The 14,998-nt window shown below is 39.2% G+C and overlaps 2 protein-coding genes across 2 annotated transcripts; both read right to left on the bottom strand.

Annotated features, from left to right (window-relative positions):
• Positions 1-192: 192 nt before the first annotated feature.
• Positions 193-3,193, bottom strand: LOC310987615 (troponin I, fast skeletal muscle-like). The gene is made up of 6 exons (XM_083973950.1): positions 3,171-3,193; positions 2,682-2,721; positions 2,319-2,447; positions 2,109-2,198; positions 545-718; positions 193-462 (listed from the first exon to the last, which is right to left on the bottom strand). The coding sequence occupies exons 1-6, from the start codon at positions 3,176-3,178 to the stop codon at positions 388-390; spliced, it is 516 nt and encodes a 171-aa protein (XP_083830076.1). The 5' UTR covers positions 3,179-3,193; the 3' UTR covers positions 193-387.
• Positions 3,194-7,365: 4,172 nt separating this feature from the next.
• LOC310987609 (troponin I, fast skeletal muscle-like) lies at positions 7,366-14,594 on the bottom strand. Its single transcript, XM_083973941.1, has 7 exons — positions 14,415-14,594; positions 13,186-13,221; positions 12,599-12,635; positions 11,605-11,733; positions 10,459-10,548; positions 7,816-7,989; positions 7,366-7,721 (listed from the first exon to the last, which is right to left on the bottom strand). The coding sequence occupies exons 2-7, from the start codon at positions 13,194-13,196 to the stop codon at positions 7,644-7,646; spliced, it is 519 nt and encodes a 172-aa protein (XP_083830067.1). The 5' UTR covers positions 13,197-13,221; positions 14,415-14,594; the 3' UTR covers positions 7,366-7,643.
• Positions 14,595-14,998: the final 404 nt, after the last annotated feature.

The raw sequence follows: 14,998 nt of genomic DNA, 5'->3' as shown, positions 1-14,998 counted from the left end.
ACTCATCATCATCATCATCATTATCATTATCATTATCATTATCATTATCATTATCATCATTATACTGCACGTTTAAAGAGTTATTCTTAATGTAAACGGCTCCAGATTGGGAAGTTTCTAGTTCTGTCAAAGATTTTATCTTAGATACAGATCTGGTTTAAAGTAAATAAAACAACATGAAGATTAAAATGAATTAAGTCTTTAAAATGTGTGTACGGATTAAATAAAAATGGAGTGCGACAGCATTGCCTTATTCCAAAAAAAAGAAATTTAATTGCAAGAGTTTTTCCAATTCCATGAAAAAGGCCAGATGTGACAGATGTGACAGAGGGGTGAGATGTGGCAGCCCACAGGAAGGGAAAGGGGCAGAGTTGAGTTTGAAAGTCTTTAGGAGGTCTCGAACATCTTCTTCCTGTCGGCTTTGTCCTCAATGTTCTTACGCCAGTCACCGGCCTCTGTAGCCTGAAGGACGAATGAAGGCGTTAAAGAACCGACGTGACGATGAAGGTGAAAGATTGAAATGAATAAGAAAGCAACTCCTCACCTCCTCCTTGACCTCCTTCTTGACCTGCTTCAGGTTGGACCTCAGGTCCATGGTCACCTTGTGCTTGCCTCCCAGCAGGGCCTGCAGCATGGCGTCGGCAGACATGCGCACCTTCTTCAGGGCGGGCTTCTTCACTCCAGCCAGCTCCACCACCCTCAGCTTCAGGTCCTCGATCTGGAAACACAGAAGATCAAAAAGAACTTGATGCTGGTGCCAAGTCATAGGCTGGTTCCACTGGCCTGCCTCCAAAGAACCGGTCTGCTCTTCCACTGGGAAGGAGTTAATGCCCCATGAAGGTGCTGCTCCTGTCTTTACCCTTGTCCACACGGAAACAAAGCTTCATCCCTTCTTATCCCTTTTGAAATATGACGATCAGTGATGATTTAACGGGCGTGATTCATCCGCAGTGTCCGAGGGACCCAACTGTAGTTGGTTAATGTTGTTGTTGTTACGTTACACCATAGACTGTAACGTCTAACGGTGTGGCTCAGTTACAGGTTAGAGTGGTGGGGGGTATGACATCATCGTTTCACAAAAGATCCATTTTGGGTGCCTACACGAAAACCCAGGGACCCGTTTCTAAAAAATACAATTTTGACACGCCCCAAAACACTGTTTCCATCTGTCTGCCGAACACTGAAACAATAAAAAACTGAAACTGAAACCCGTATCCGCGTGGATGGGTTCTTTGAGGCCTACATCCCGATCCAGAGCTGGAAAAACCAAGTATTACTTGGCCGGAATCACAGCAAATCTCGACTGCGTTTGAGGAGAGAGGTCATTATCAAAGACGTTTTGATTCTTTGATGAACATTAGCCGTTGTTGTTAACCACAGCCTGTAGCTCGGCTACTTAGGAAAAGCAACATCCTCTGCCCTTAGACCCTCACATCGAATGAGGAAAAATTCCCAAGAAAACCCTTTTAACAGGGAAAAAGTTGGAGAAACCTCAGGGTGAGCAACAGAGGAGGGATCCCTCATTCGGGATGGGCAGTAGAAAAAGAACAGTTAGAAAAAAACATGGATACAACTCTTCACAACAGCTTCAACTATGCTTGCATCGATTAAGCAAACATACGTAAGAAGATATTTGATAACATCTATGTATTCAGTGATTCTATAGATGGTCTTACGGTCGATTTGTGAGGCGAGACGTGATCGGTTCTTGGCTCGAGACCAGCGAGTCTGGAACCATGTTTGAGAGCTAGGAGCCAACTGGTGACCAGCTCGGTGGAAGACGGGTAAGAGTGAACCTGAAGATGAGGAGACTGACCAGACCAGCAGCTGATGGACTGTTTCTACGAGAAATGCCTAACATGGCTTTGGTTCTGTCTAGGACCTAGACAGAACCAAAGGTAGGTATTTAAGATGTTGAGGTCTACAGTGCTCCATCTGAATGGATAATGTCCATCTAATTACATAGATCCATCCATTCTCCATGCTGCTTATCGTTAAAGGCTGGAGACTATTCCAGCTTTTGGTGCACTTCAGCTCAAGCTGAACAACAGCTGAAGACATTGAAGAAAGTTGGACCCCAAAGGAAATCAAAAGAACAACGTCTCTACCTCTTTGTCGGTCTTTGCCACTTTGGCCTCGGCATCGTATCTGTCCTCATCGATCTTGTCGATGGCTTGTTGCAGCTTCTTGCAGATTTCCTGTCAGTAAAAAAAGAGGAAGTGTTAAGGCTAAGGCTAATATGGTATTGGGTGCACATTAACATGGCTTGCAGAAAAAAATCATGTGAGTGTAAGTGCAAAATAAAAGTGTGCACATGCCTGCATAGCGGCCTGGTCTCCGCTCAGGTCGGGGGCGGGGCAAGTCTCCTCCATATAAGCTTCTTTGGCAGCAGTGATATCTTTAGTTTCCTGCTCGAGCCAGTTGGCGGCGATCTGCAGCATCAGACTCTGCAGGATGACAACAAACAGACACAGACATTCTGACGTTGGTATTTTTTGTTGTTGTCCTTATATTTTTAGTTTTAATGTCTTTTAAGTTGCGGTATCTCATTTTTCTGATGTAGCCTGTTATCTAGCTAATTAACCTATTTAAGCTAACTGGTTAGCATAGCTCTTAATCAAACTAAATCTAATTTGTTTTGCTCTGGATAATAAAAAAGTTTTATTGATATTAAGTCTTACCTTGAGGTGATGCCTGCGGCTCGATGTCATCTTCTTTCCTCTGCAATTAATTGAAAACATGATATAAACAACAACAACAAACAATATTTTCAGTATCAATATATATGAAGTCAATTATTATCTGAAAAATTATTTAGTTGTGAATTTTGCCTCATGAGAAGCTACAACAGAAGAATTTAGAAATTTGAATACAGAGTAAAAAAATCACCGGATAATTCCAAAGTAATCAAATATGATATAAAAATACATACAAAATACTGAATGGAGTATTATAATGCACAGTAATAACATTATTTAATATGACTTTGAATACAGACTATAAAACACACTATGCTTTAAAGATGACCCATTGATTATTGGTCTGTTGATTAACTTATCAGTTTTCAACCTTAATTCAATTGTTAAACAGTTTTAGTTCGTCTTGTAGCAAATTGACTTCGAATTTGATGTTTTCACTGTGATTTAAAGAACTGATAAACTCAGACTTACTCAGACATCTTGGCTTTTTGTTGGTTTCAGACTCTATAAAAAAAAACACAATTAAAAGACAATTAGGAAATTAACAGAAAAAACTGAGCTGATCTCAAGTGATTAAGTTAGTTTGACACTGAACAACAAGTTTTACACTTTGTGACACTCAACCTCATTTTACATCTCGACCAGACGTTTAACCTTTCACCCCTCAGTCACAAACCTGACTCTTTGATTGACGGGAGGAAAAGTGCACCTGTTTTTTTTTTTTTTTTAGTGCCATTCGCCAACTCAGCACTTTCATGTTTTAAACATTGTTTGGCTGATAAATTAACTGAATTGACTGAAATACAATACACACACTGTAAAGGTATGGAGAAATATTCAGTCTCTATTTTTTTTATTATCAATACTCATATTATTCAATAGTGTTGTGGTTAGACAATATTGAGATTGACTTTTTGTTATTTCTAAACTTGTTTTACTAATATCTGCTAGCCAAAAGATTGTTTGGTTTGTTGTATCAACAAAGAGACATTTAGTAAATGTTCTCCTTAAAGTAAAGATAGTGATATAAAAAAAAAACAAATTATTGCATTCAACAAACTGTAAAAATGTGAAAGTGAAATCAAGAACAGCATGTTAAAACTTTTATTCAGTATGTAACCCTAACCCATCAAATGAGGTTATTGCCCAAGGTTGGGGTCAAAGGTCAATGATGAGATGCAACATGGGAAAAGAAATAAAGTAAATTTCACAATTTTAAAAACAAATTTCCTTAATATTTTGACAAATTTTTATTTTTTTTTAACTCTTGCTTCATCTCCAGATCTTTATCTGCGATGACATCACTGTTTTCTCTCTGACTTCACGGGTCAGGTCAGTCAGCAGTAATCTGATATTTGGGTTATTTTCCACTCAAACGTAATTGGATACATGAAGAGTTAAATGACACAGTGGAGACACTTTGTACAAACCCAAAGGTTTTTGTTTTTCTACAAGTCGTGTTCAAGACTTCGTGAGAAGTATTTGGTTAAAACTCTACATTATAAAGACCAAGAATAAGAACTAAAGACATTTTCAACATTTTCATTTCCAATGCAAATTCACATGGGAAAAGTTTGGAAATCTTCCAATGAACTTTTTTTCTGTTTGTGTAAACTACTGAGAAGATCATTGTGCTGAAACAATCAAAAAAGGACCTGAAATGTTACGATTAATATCAAATAACTTAAAATGTTTGTGGTACATTTTTGTAAAAAAAAAAAAAAAAAGAAGGAAAAATATCCAACAACTGAGCCCCTGTCCATACACTTGTAAATACATTTATCTAAACAGAAAATACTGATTGGTACAGATCCATCACTTTGTTTGCTACTGAGCATCACTTTTCTCTTTTATCCACTAAACCCACAAAACAAAACAAGGTTTCTCACCTACAAAGTGACGATGAGGAGGCAGCAGAGACGGACTGAAGGACTGGGACACAGTGAGGGAGTCACAGACTAAAACATGGCTTCTTTTTGGGGGGTATATATGGGCTTGGATGGGGGTTTGGTGCTTCCTCTTTATGGCCATGAGGAACTCTGAGCCTAACCAGGCCAATGAGCTCCCAAAATACCTTCATCCTTTGACCTGCTCAGGCCATAAATCCTTCAGGATTGATGTCTGGCCGGTCCGAGGTGGTCAGCAGTCCTCAGTGGAGACAGGATCGAACGGGGGATGAGCAGATCTGCAAATGACAAGTAACAAAGATTTGTTTCAAACGCAAACTTTCAATGGATTGATAAGCAAAAGGAAGAGCAACATCTTTTGGTCAAAGTCCTCCCTCCCTTAGATGTTACCAGTTATGTCTTGTTAATGAATATAAGCATTTAATTCATTTAAACAATGGACTGTACACTGCAAAAACTCAGCCTTATTTCTTGTTAAGATGTCTAATTTCTACTCAAAACTAATCTCTTTCCACTTAAAATAAGACTCATCACCTAAAAATGATCTTGTTTTTAGATCCTTTTCACTTGTTTCAAACACATTTTCACTTGAAATAAGTAGAAAAATCTGCCAGTGAAGAAAAACTTGCTCCACTTTCTGATTTTTCTACTTATTTCAAGTGCAAATATGCTTGAAAGAAGTAAGAAGTGTCTAAAAATAAGCTACTATGAGTCTTATTTTAAGTATAAAGAGATTTGTTTTGGCTAGAAAAAGACAAATATTCTTGGTAAGAGTTTGAGTTTTTGCAGTGTAGCTGATGTGACATCATCATCAACATTTACACATTTCTTGTAAAAACAATGAAGGGCAGCTCTTTACTTTAACAAGGCAGAGATCACAAAAATCAACCAAAAGTAATCAGGAAACCAAATTCCTAGTAAAAACGAGATACATATTGTAATTTAAAAGGTTTAAGAACATATTTCTGCCCCAGTTTTCTTACAGAGTCCATGTTTGTTGCTAGCTGCAGGGAATGATGTGAACATTCATCGCAAGTAAAACAAAAAAGAGGTAATATTAATGGTTATATTTATATTTCTTTAAAGACAAACCTTATATGTTGCTGCTGCCGTTCATCCTGGATTTAGACGCAGCAACTGAAAGACAAGAAAGACAAATTCAGAAAAACAACACAAACACAATAAAGGACCTTTCATTTCAGCCTCGTAAGGACACAAAGAAATTGAAACATCACACTCACCTTGTGTGTGACCGACAGTTTCCATGTGTGACTGGTCCATTTGAAAATGATCACAGGGAAAAAAAAGGAAAAAAAAAGAAAGAGAACATACAGCAGATACTTTTCAGTGACCACAGTCAGCAGAGATCTCCAACATGTTTGTTCTCACCCATTAGCAATAATCAAATATTTCTATTAAACCGTTAATTAAAAATTGATTAAAGTTGGAGTTTTTTTTTTACCAAATTAAAAAAACCAAACACTTCTTTTGGAAACAAAGATTAAATGTAGTACTGAGGTGTCTCCTGGAGACGGTGAACAGGACGAGGACACGAAGACCTCTGCTGACCCCGTGTGGTCGCTGTGAGTCTGCTGCACCGTGTCCCTGACGTTCTGGACACCGTCACGTGACCCGGTGGTTCTGACAGAGCAGAAACCTCCCACAGAGGTTCTGTCCATGTGAACTGATAAAACAAGCTCTTAAAAAGAAAAGGGCGAACATAGCAAATTCAATAATCTGAACTCAGTGTTCACTTACTATTGTTTCAGAGCTTTCAAACTGTATCTCAGGCTTCTTCAGTAAACCTTGTTCAGATGTCAACATGTTTTTTTGGAATTCAGTATTTCTGCAAACATTCACTTTTCACAGCTGTCTGAACATAGAAAACTTTCTCCTACAAATTATGTTTATATATATAAATATGGATAATGGTTTTTAAAATTGTGCTGTCGTGGCAATGTAATAGCTGGCTGGATTATGTTCACATGCAACTTTTAGTCAATTAAGGACAAACTGACATCATGTTAGTGGTCTAGTAGTTTAGGATACAACAGGTTCAGGTTAGAGAGACATGATGTGTTTTTAGTTGAACGTTAATATTGATGTTTTGTTTCATGTTCAGTTTGATAAAGTTGGATTCAAACAAGTGGATTTTGTCCTGCAGTATCAGATTATTCAGTCAGAAAACAAATGAAATGTAAATGATCTACGTTTCGGATGGATTAATTAAGAATACATTAACATGTTCTCTGGATGTTAGTAGAGAACAGAATCCAGTCAGCGTCACAGTTTCTACAAAGCACATGTACAGTGAATGCATCTTATAAATAAACACATATATAAACATAATTTCTGGGGTTTGACAAAAGCAGCAAACATGGATATTGTGTCTTGTCCGTCACTGACACGCACAGCACTACAAAGAAAGAGCACAACACGACCTTGTTAAAGCTGCAACCCGCCCTCAAACAGAACCCATCTCAGCACAAAGTTCAGTCTCAATGATCTGCCAAAGACAGTTTGATCGATCGATCAACCGTTTCATCTGAGACTATTTTTAATCATTAACTCTGAGCATGAATTCTGTTTAAAGGAAGATTTTGCTTTAACGTTTGACGTAAAAAAAAAACAAACAAACACAGAAAATGACTGAGCTCAACAGCAGCGTCCTTGTTTTGGCCTTTTGTTTGTGTGGTGTGCTTCCTCTGCAGTGTTGTGCATCACAGAGTCAAAGACAGAATACCTCATGAGAGCAGACGTAGGAAACACAACACATTTATTACAAAAACACTAAGAGCAGGAGGTTGTCAAGGGTGAACATCAGTACAGAGCCAAACAGGAAGTCATACTACAAAGTAAAAGCCTGATACTTGTAAAAAAGAGCCGTTTCCCTTCTTGACTCACTTAAAACAACAGACCAAAGCTGAAACTTACAGATTTAATGAAACAAATTTCACTTGAATGAAAAACTTCCATAAAATTCCATGAAAAGCGCTAAACAGCCCCGGAGCAACTAAGAGAGCGGAGTTGAACTTCTTTAGGAGGTCTCGAACATCTTCTTCCTGTCGGCCTTGTCCTCAATGTTCTTACGCCAGTCGCCGACGGCCTCGGCAGGCTGCAGGACACAAACAGTTCCCAGTCAGCAGCTGTCCACCACCACCTCACCTCACTCTCATTACCTGTGTGACGGGCGTCTCATCAACACTCACCTCCTCCTTCACCTCCTTCTTCACCTGCTTCAGGTTGGACCTCAGGTCCATGTTGACCGTGTGTTTGGAGCCCAGCAGAGCCTTCAGCATGGCGTCGGCCGACATACGCACCTTCTTCAGGGCGGGTTTCTTCACTCCAGCCAGGTCGACCACTTTGATCCTCAGGTCCTCGATCTGAGAGAGAACAAGGTTGTTGCTTTGATAAATTACATGAAAAAACACTAAAGTACTGTCCATGTAAGTGAACTAAGAGCTCCATTATCACCCAAACACTTACTACAAAGACACTGATCAATCAAAGTGCGTTAAAAACTTTGGTAACACTTTACTTGAATACGTGTACATAAGACTGACATAACAATGTCATAACCATGACATGACACCTATCATAAACATCAATGAATACTTATAGATAGATTTACTTTATTAATCCTGAAGGAAATTCAATTATTATTCAATTATTATTATCAATTATGACAAGTTAAGTGTCACTTTTGATGCAAAGTTGACATTGTTTGAGATGTCCTTGTTATGACAGCTTGACATAAAGACAACATCACCTGTCATAGCAGACCTAATTGCCAAACTTCAAAAATTATGTCAAGTTGTCATAACAAAGACATTTTAAACAATGTCAACTTTGCATTAAAAGTGACATAACTTACTGAATGACACTTAACGACAGCTGTCATAAGTATTCATAGGTGTTTATTACAGGTGTCATGTAATGGTTACCAGCAGCCGCCTGCATCGCCCCCTTCCCGCCCTTATCCCTGCTGTTAAATCGGCCTACCCTCCCTTCCCATGAACCAGTCTGCCATCCAGTCCTCCCATTAAAGCAGAAGTAAGCGATCCGGTTGTTTTGGCTAACTTTTTGTCAGCCGATGGAGTTACCAGCCCCCGCCCTCGTCATGGATCTATTGGTCCTCGTCCCTACGTCACCACATTGATGCGCATCCGTTGGCTGCACACACAGCCCTTCATGCCGTTCTCTCTCCTCATTGGATAAAGGTTGTAGGATACAAGGAAAGTTTTCTCCTCGGCTTACAGCAGAGCAGAGTGACTGACAGACCCGTGTTTCGGACCAAACACTCTATGTAAGTGATTGCTGTCGGAAGATATAACTATTTAAGACTTATATTAACACAAACATTCCGCTTACTTCTGCTTTAAGCTGTTCCTGCTCTCCCTGCCTCTCCTCCCACCGGAAGCTGCCTCCATCAGCTCTCCTTAACTTTTCCATGTTTCCCACATTCTGTGTCATAAACTATAAACTGTTTTCTTGTCTGTAACAAAATCTATTGCACGTCTGCCCAGCCTGGGTGAGGGATCCCTCCTCTGTTGCTCACCCTGAGGTTTCTCCGATTTTCCCCTGTTAAAAGGGTTTTCCATGGAGTTTTTCCTCAGTCGATGTGAGGGTCTAAGGGCAGAGGATGTTGTTGTGATGCCATGTAAAGCCCTTTGTGACAAACTGTTTGTAAAAACGGGCTATACAAATAAAATTGCCTTGCCTTGCCTTGCCTTGCCTTATGACAGTGTAATGTCAGTCTTATGAACACGTATTCAAGTAAAGTGTTACCAAAACTTTACATAACAAGTGCAGGTTCGTAATGACTGTAGAAACTGATACTTACTTTCTTTCCTTGTGCAGAATAAAAAAGTTCCTAGCAATAGTTCATAAGAGTGTTTCTCAACCTGGGGCACTCGGACCCCTAGTGGCACTTTGTGTAATTGCAAGGGGTAATAAAAGTGATAAAACTACCTTTAATTGAGTGACCTTTACAGACATTTATCATTTTACTAAAATAGTGACTGGAGCCATCACCATCATTATTGCCTTAAACTGCCAAAGCTAAGCTAATTGGCATGTTTTCCCCAATCTCATATGTTTCAATGGGAAATTGGTAATAGGCTATTTGAATAAGAAGCCACATTTTGATGGTTTTGATTCACTCTTGTTTGTCTTTTTAAATTCACTGCACCACAGCGTCACTACAAACTCAACACTTCCTGTGTTCTTTCAAATTATGTTCCTGCTTCGTTCTTTCAATGGCAACCGAAGTGGAAAGAGCTGTTTTTGGCGTTGGAGATATGGAACAACAAACGCTGGAAAATGCTGGAAATGACATTCTGAGCGGACCAATCACAGCCCTTGCAGTCTGCGTTTCCTCAACAAACCGTCGACTTGACGCAGATGCATAAAACAGGCTCAAGTCTGCTCAAATAGCTGGACAGGTACGACTTCAGAAGACATGAAATCAAACAAACAATCAACAACTTAAAATGAAAACCAGTCGCTCACTTACATTATTAATCTGTTAATCACTGGATTCAACATTTGATCTCTCATTTTCATCATTGAGTTTTTACTTTCTTTCAATCCACAGTGTTTCATTGTGTACAGTTTGGTGTAAATACAGACATTATATGTTCATAATCATCAAATTGACAGTGTTAAAAAGATGTACCAGCAAACTGCAAACTGCACAGGACTTTTATGGTAACAGCCAAGTAATTTATGCTTTAACATCATCATTTGGAAAGTATTAACTATAAAAATTAGTTATAAAGCTTCCTGTATCTGTTTACACAACCTCTCATTTCCTCAGTCACAGTCATGTGGACACAGCTCAGGACCCATACCTCTTTGTCCCCTTTTCCAATCTTCATCAGCAGGTCGTACCTCAACTCATCCACTTTGTCGATGAGGGCGTGCATCTTTTTGCAGGTTTCCTGGGGAAAGGCAAGACAGACAACATGTCTCTGTAATGTCCACAACCATCACAACAACCACACACTTTAAAGAGCTGACAACAATATAACAATAGGCGGCTAATATTCAAGTTTCTGATAATGACGCAAAGTATAACATCATCAGCATGAAGTATGATACAGAAACAAAATCAGAACCCTGATCCCTGTAGCTACTTTACCTCCCCTTGTTAACATATTGATTATAATGTTGTATTAGTATCGGGTTTCAGATGTTTTTTAATATATAATTACAATATTGTTGACAATGTAGTGCAGTGACAGTAAAAAAAAAACAAGTTAAACACTGAAAAACACAAATTACACTGCATTTGATCAGAAAAACAATAAATACATCTACTTGCACATGTGCAACTGGTATATATGTTGTTGTTGTTTTTAATTTCACTGGTTTTACCTGGTTATATGTGGAAAGGGTGACTTAAAAAATCTGGAATCTGTGATTACAGGTGGCAGGCCAATGTGTGCGAGTATCAAGAATGAAAAGGTGAATATTTGCTTTGCAAGTCGATTTAGGGTGTGCACTCCTAAAATTTTTAGGCCCCTGTGCAATACAACCTGGCACTTTAAACTGATGTGCACTTAAGGGCCTTGTGCAATACTGTCTAGCACTTATACTCTTTTAGGGCATCGTGCAATACAACCTGGTACCTATGCGCTCCTGCACTTTAGCACTTGTCACTTTAACCCAGCACTTATGCACAAAACTCTTATGGTCCCCCTACCTGTGGAATGTGTTCATCAATATGTTCTTCATTGTCATAGTTGCCTTTTTGTCTTTTTGTATTGTCTACATTATTATGTGCACTGTTATTGAACTGTTTTTATGTTTATGGGACTCCGGATGTTGCTATAATCCGGCACATTTACATGTTTTTTTTTGTCCATTAATGTGCACTGTCCCATTCAAATAAACAAATAAAGTAAAGTAGTAAAAAAAAGTCAGTCTGGAGCCCTGACCTTACAAAGATGTGAAAAACCTCAAGCGTGAAGCGTCTAACATGACGAGTTTCTCACCATGAGTGTAGCTTGGTCTCCTCCCAGGCTGGGTGCGGGACAGCTCTCGGCCATGTAGGCCTGCTTGGCCGCTGCAATGTCCTTCTTCTCCTGCGCGAGCCAGCCGGCCGCGATCGACAGCATCACGCTCTGCAGGAGGGAAACAAAGTCACCAGTCAGCCCAAGGAGGAAACTACCAGCAGCGTTGTTGCTTTCATGTGATTAAACTCACAATCAAATGTGTGGGTTTAATTTAATTAACTTAAAAAAAAGTCCAAACAAACAGGGTTCATGTCCATCTCCTCATCATGATTGTTGTTATGCTGCATTTGAGCTTTAAACACGGACCATTAATAAAACATTTGGAAATAAACTTTAATTAGCAGCAAACACATCATCTGTGCCCACATCAGTTACCGTAGTTACACAGATGATGCACATCAGACAAGCCTGCATCATATAAACTCTCTTGCTATTTCTGCTCTGTTTAACATTTTGATTTCTTTATATCATAATTATGGATTATTTATCTTTTTTGTTGAATTAACATGACACATTCTTGTTTAAGTGAAGGGTAAATCGTATTTTAATATCTGTTCCGTTTGTTGTTTGTTGTCTTTTGTTACAGTTTCTATTTTATTCAACAGATTCAAATGTAATCCTAAGCAGCAACACTTTGTGTGTGTTCGACAGATGTGACCAGCAGGTGGCGCCTCAGAGCCTTCAAATGACAGTCAGTCTACATCATTACACAAAGAAACAAGAACAAACACTTCAACTACAGTAAATACTGTATTTATCCAACCAACACTCAAACCTTTTGTATCAACCACCTGCTGGAAACTGTTTTGTAAACACACACATCATCCAAACTCATGCCCATATACTCTTAGACGAAAGAAAAAACACAAATGCAGCTGTCTACTGTTGTTGTACTCTACATCATGAATAATTAACAAATATGAAATCCGTCTGGTTGAAAAAGTGACCAACTGCAGCTGGGACGCTGTCGTACCTTTAGGTGATGCTTGCGGCTCGATGACATCTTCTTACTGTGAAGAGTAAAAACACATCCTCAGTCTGTTGCTTGTTGTTCTCTCTCTTTTATTTCAGATCTTTCTTCATCCTAATTTATTTTCTTCCATCTCATCTTTCTGTCATTTTAATTTCTTTTTTCTCTTTCTTTAACCTTTCTCTTTTTTTCTCCCTTTTCTTCATCTCCTGTTTTCCAGTTCTGTATTCTTGTCTTTCTTTCATTTAAATCATTACTTCCTTTTTTCTCCTACCTTTCTTTCCATCTTTTCATAATGAAAAGCTAGAAGACACAAAAATAGCTGCTGTTCTCTCTTTCTGACTTTCTTTTCCCTTTTCATGTCTTTTTCTTTCTTCATCCTTTCCTCATTTCTTCTGTCTCTCATTTTACTCTCCTTGTCATCATCCTTCCATCCATCCTCCCTTAATGCACTTGTCTTTCTTTCTCTCTCTCTATCTAATCTTGACCCTTTAATTGTATCTATTTATTATCTACAAACACAATGAAAACAAATTTCCCACCACTTAAGTTTCTGAGTTTCTCTAAATGATAATGGAGAGAGAACTTACTCGTGCGACATGTTGGCAGTTTCTTTTCTTCACAGCCTGTTGGAGGAGAAACAAACAGAGAATATGAGAAACTCATTGAGAATAAAAGAAGTTTCAATAAGCTCTCTGCCTAAATATCAGACAGCGGCTCTCCTTGGTATGAAACGCGATCTGCGATTCAAACAGTTGATGAGTGGGTGAATAGTGACAGAGCTAAGTTTGGACTTTGGGTCGAGTGTCGCCACTGACGCCTGCGATAAGCTCCGTTACAGGTGTTCAACACCAAATATCCCCCGGGAGTTAACACTTCAATTCCTTTCGCGGAGAAGAATCCCTGCGGCAGAATGTGCAGCGACAGCACGTTAGCTGCCAACGCTAACATACATGCAAACCATCACACGCTGCAAAAACAAACCTGTCCAAACAAGTCGCTCAGCTGCAGAATCCGATTTCAGAAGTTATTTTTACTAGAAATACTTTCTTCCATCTCGTCTAATGAGTCTAATGAGGTAAGGAACGTAAGGAGCTTGAGATACAACAGAGAACAGAGAGAGAAGAGAAGGGATCATGGTCAAACCTTCGGAAAATCAATGAAAATGAGAAACACGACCAAACCTGCCAGTGCAGTAGTCACATCTCTAAAACTTTAACAAAAACTTTTTTAAAAAAACATAAAAACTCACAGCGGAGTTCAACACAATCTAACAAGACTGGAAATATGTCAACATCCAGGCCAGATTTTGGTCTTGCTTTGTAAAATAATTTGATTCTAACATAAGAAGATTTTTTACAGTGCATTTTTAAAAAGCAATGCAATCACTCCATCCTCTGTCAAATCCAAAGAAGCATCCAAGAGAAAATAGTCCCAAAGCGGTGAAATCAAGTGTCTAAACTCACATTTCACAAACGCAACATTTCAAAAGGTTTTATGAGAAAGTCAAATTTCCAAACTTTTCCAGACTCCAGATGCTTCAAAACCAAGATCTAACAATTATGAACGGTCAACTACGAATTGTAAACATCGGTGTTCAGCCATCTCCTTCGTCCTGGATCACGTTTCTCTTCACTTATTAACAAACCCCAGAGGTCAGGACTTTCATCACCTTAGCACTTAACCAACAGGTCTCCTCAAAAAAGACTCTACCAGACTCCACGCGGCCGCTTCCTGTCTCTTTACCAGCTCCGTCCAGAGATGCAGAAAGGAGGATGAGGTGCAGAAGGGGGGAGGAGGGAAAGGTAAGTGGTCTCACCTACGATGAGATGAAAAGTCCAGAGGATGAGGGCAGCAGCGACGGTGGCCAGGGGCAATGGGAGGAAATCAGCCCCTGTGGGTGTATATATACGAGGGCTCAGATATGGATATGGAGCTCCTGTTTATGGAAATACAGGATCCTCAGACCAATCGGCCGGCAAGATCCTGAAATATCATCGAGTGCTGCCAGCTTCACTCTGTAAATCTGGCATCGCCGAGGAGGAGCCTGAGATCGTTTTCAGTCTCTGATCGGTGCCACCATGCAGGCAGCTATAAAAGGGAGGAAAGTTTGATGATGCTTCACATTGTTTCTGGTTTGTTCTGGTGCTGAAAGTGATGGATATAAGTCCACACTGTAGGAGTTAAAGGCATCTTGAAGGAAATAATGGTGGATTATTTGTTGTTTTTATCTCTTGAAATCTTGTTTGTAAACAACAACATCAACAACAACATCTTGTCTGCACTAAATTTTAGTTTGCACAGACAAACAAGATTTCAAGAGATGAATCAAGACCTAAATCTCCGTTTTTTATTTAATAAAAAACAGAGATTTAGGTCTTGATTTGGTCAAAAGGTCTCAGA

Source organism: Trachurus trachurus (assembly GCF_905171665.1).
Source record: "Trachurus trachurus genome assembly, chromosome: 6".
In the NCBI taxonomy this organism is placed as follows: domain Eukaryota; kingdom Metazoa; phylum Chordata; class Actinopteri; order Carangiformes; family Carangidae; genus Trachurus; species Trachurus trachurus.
This window is presented reverse-complemented; position numbering and strand designations above follow the sequence as displayed.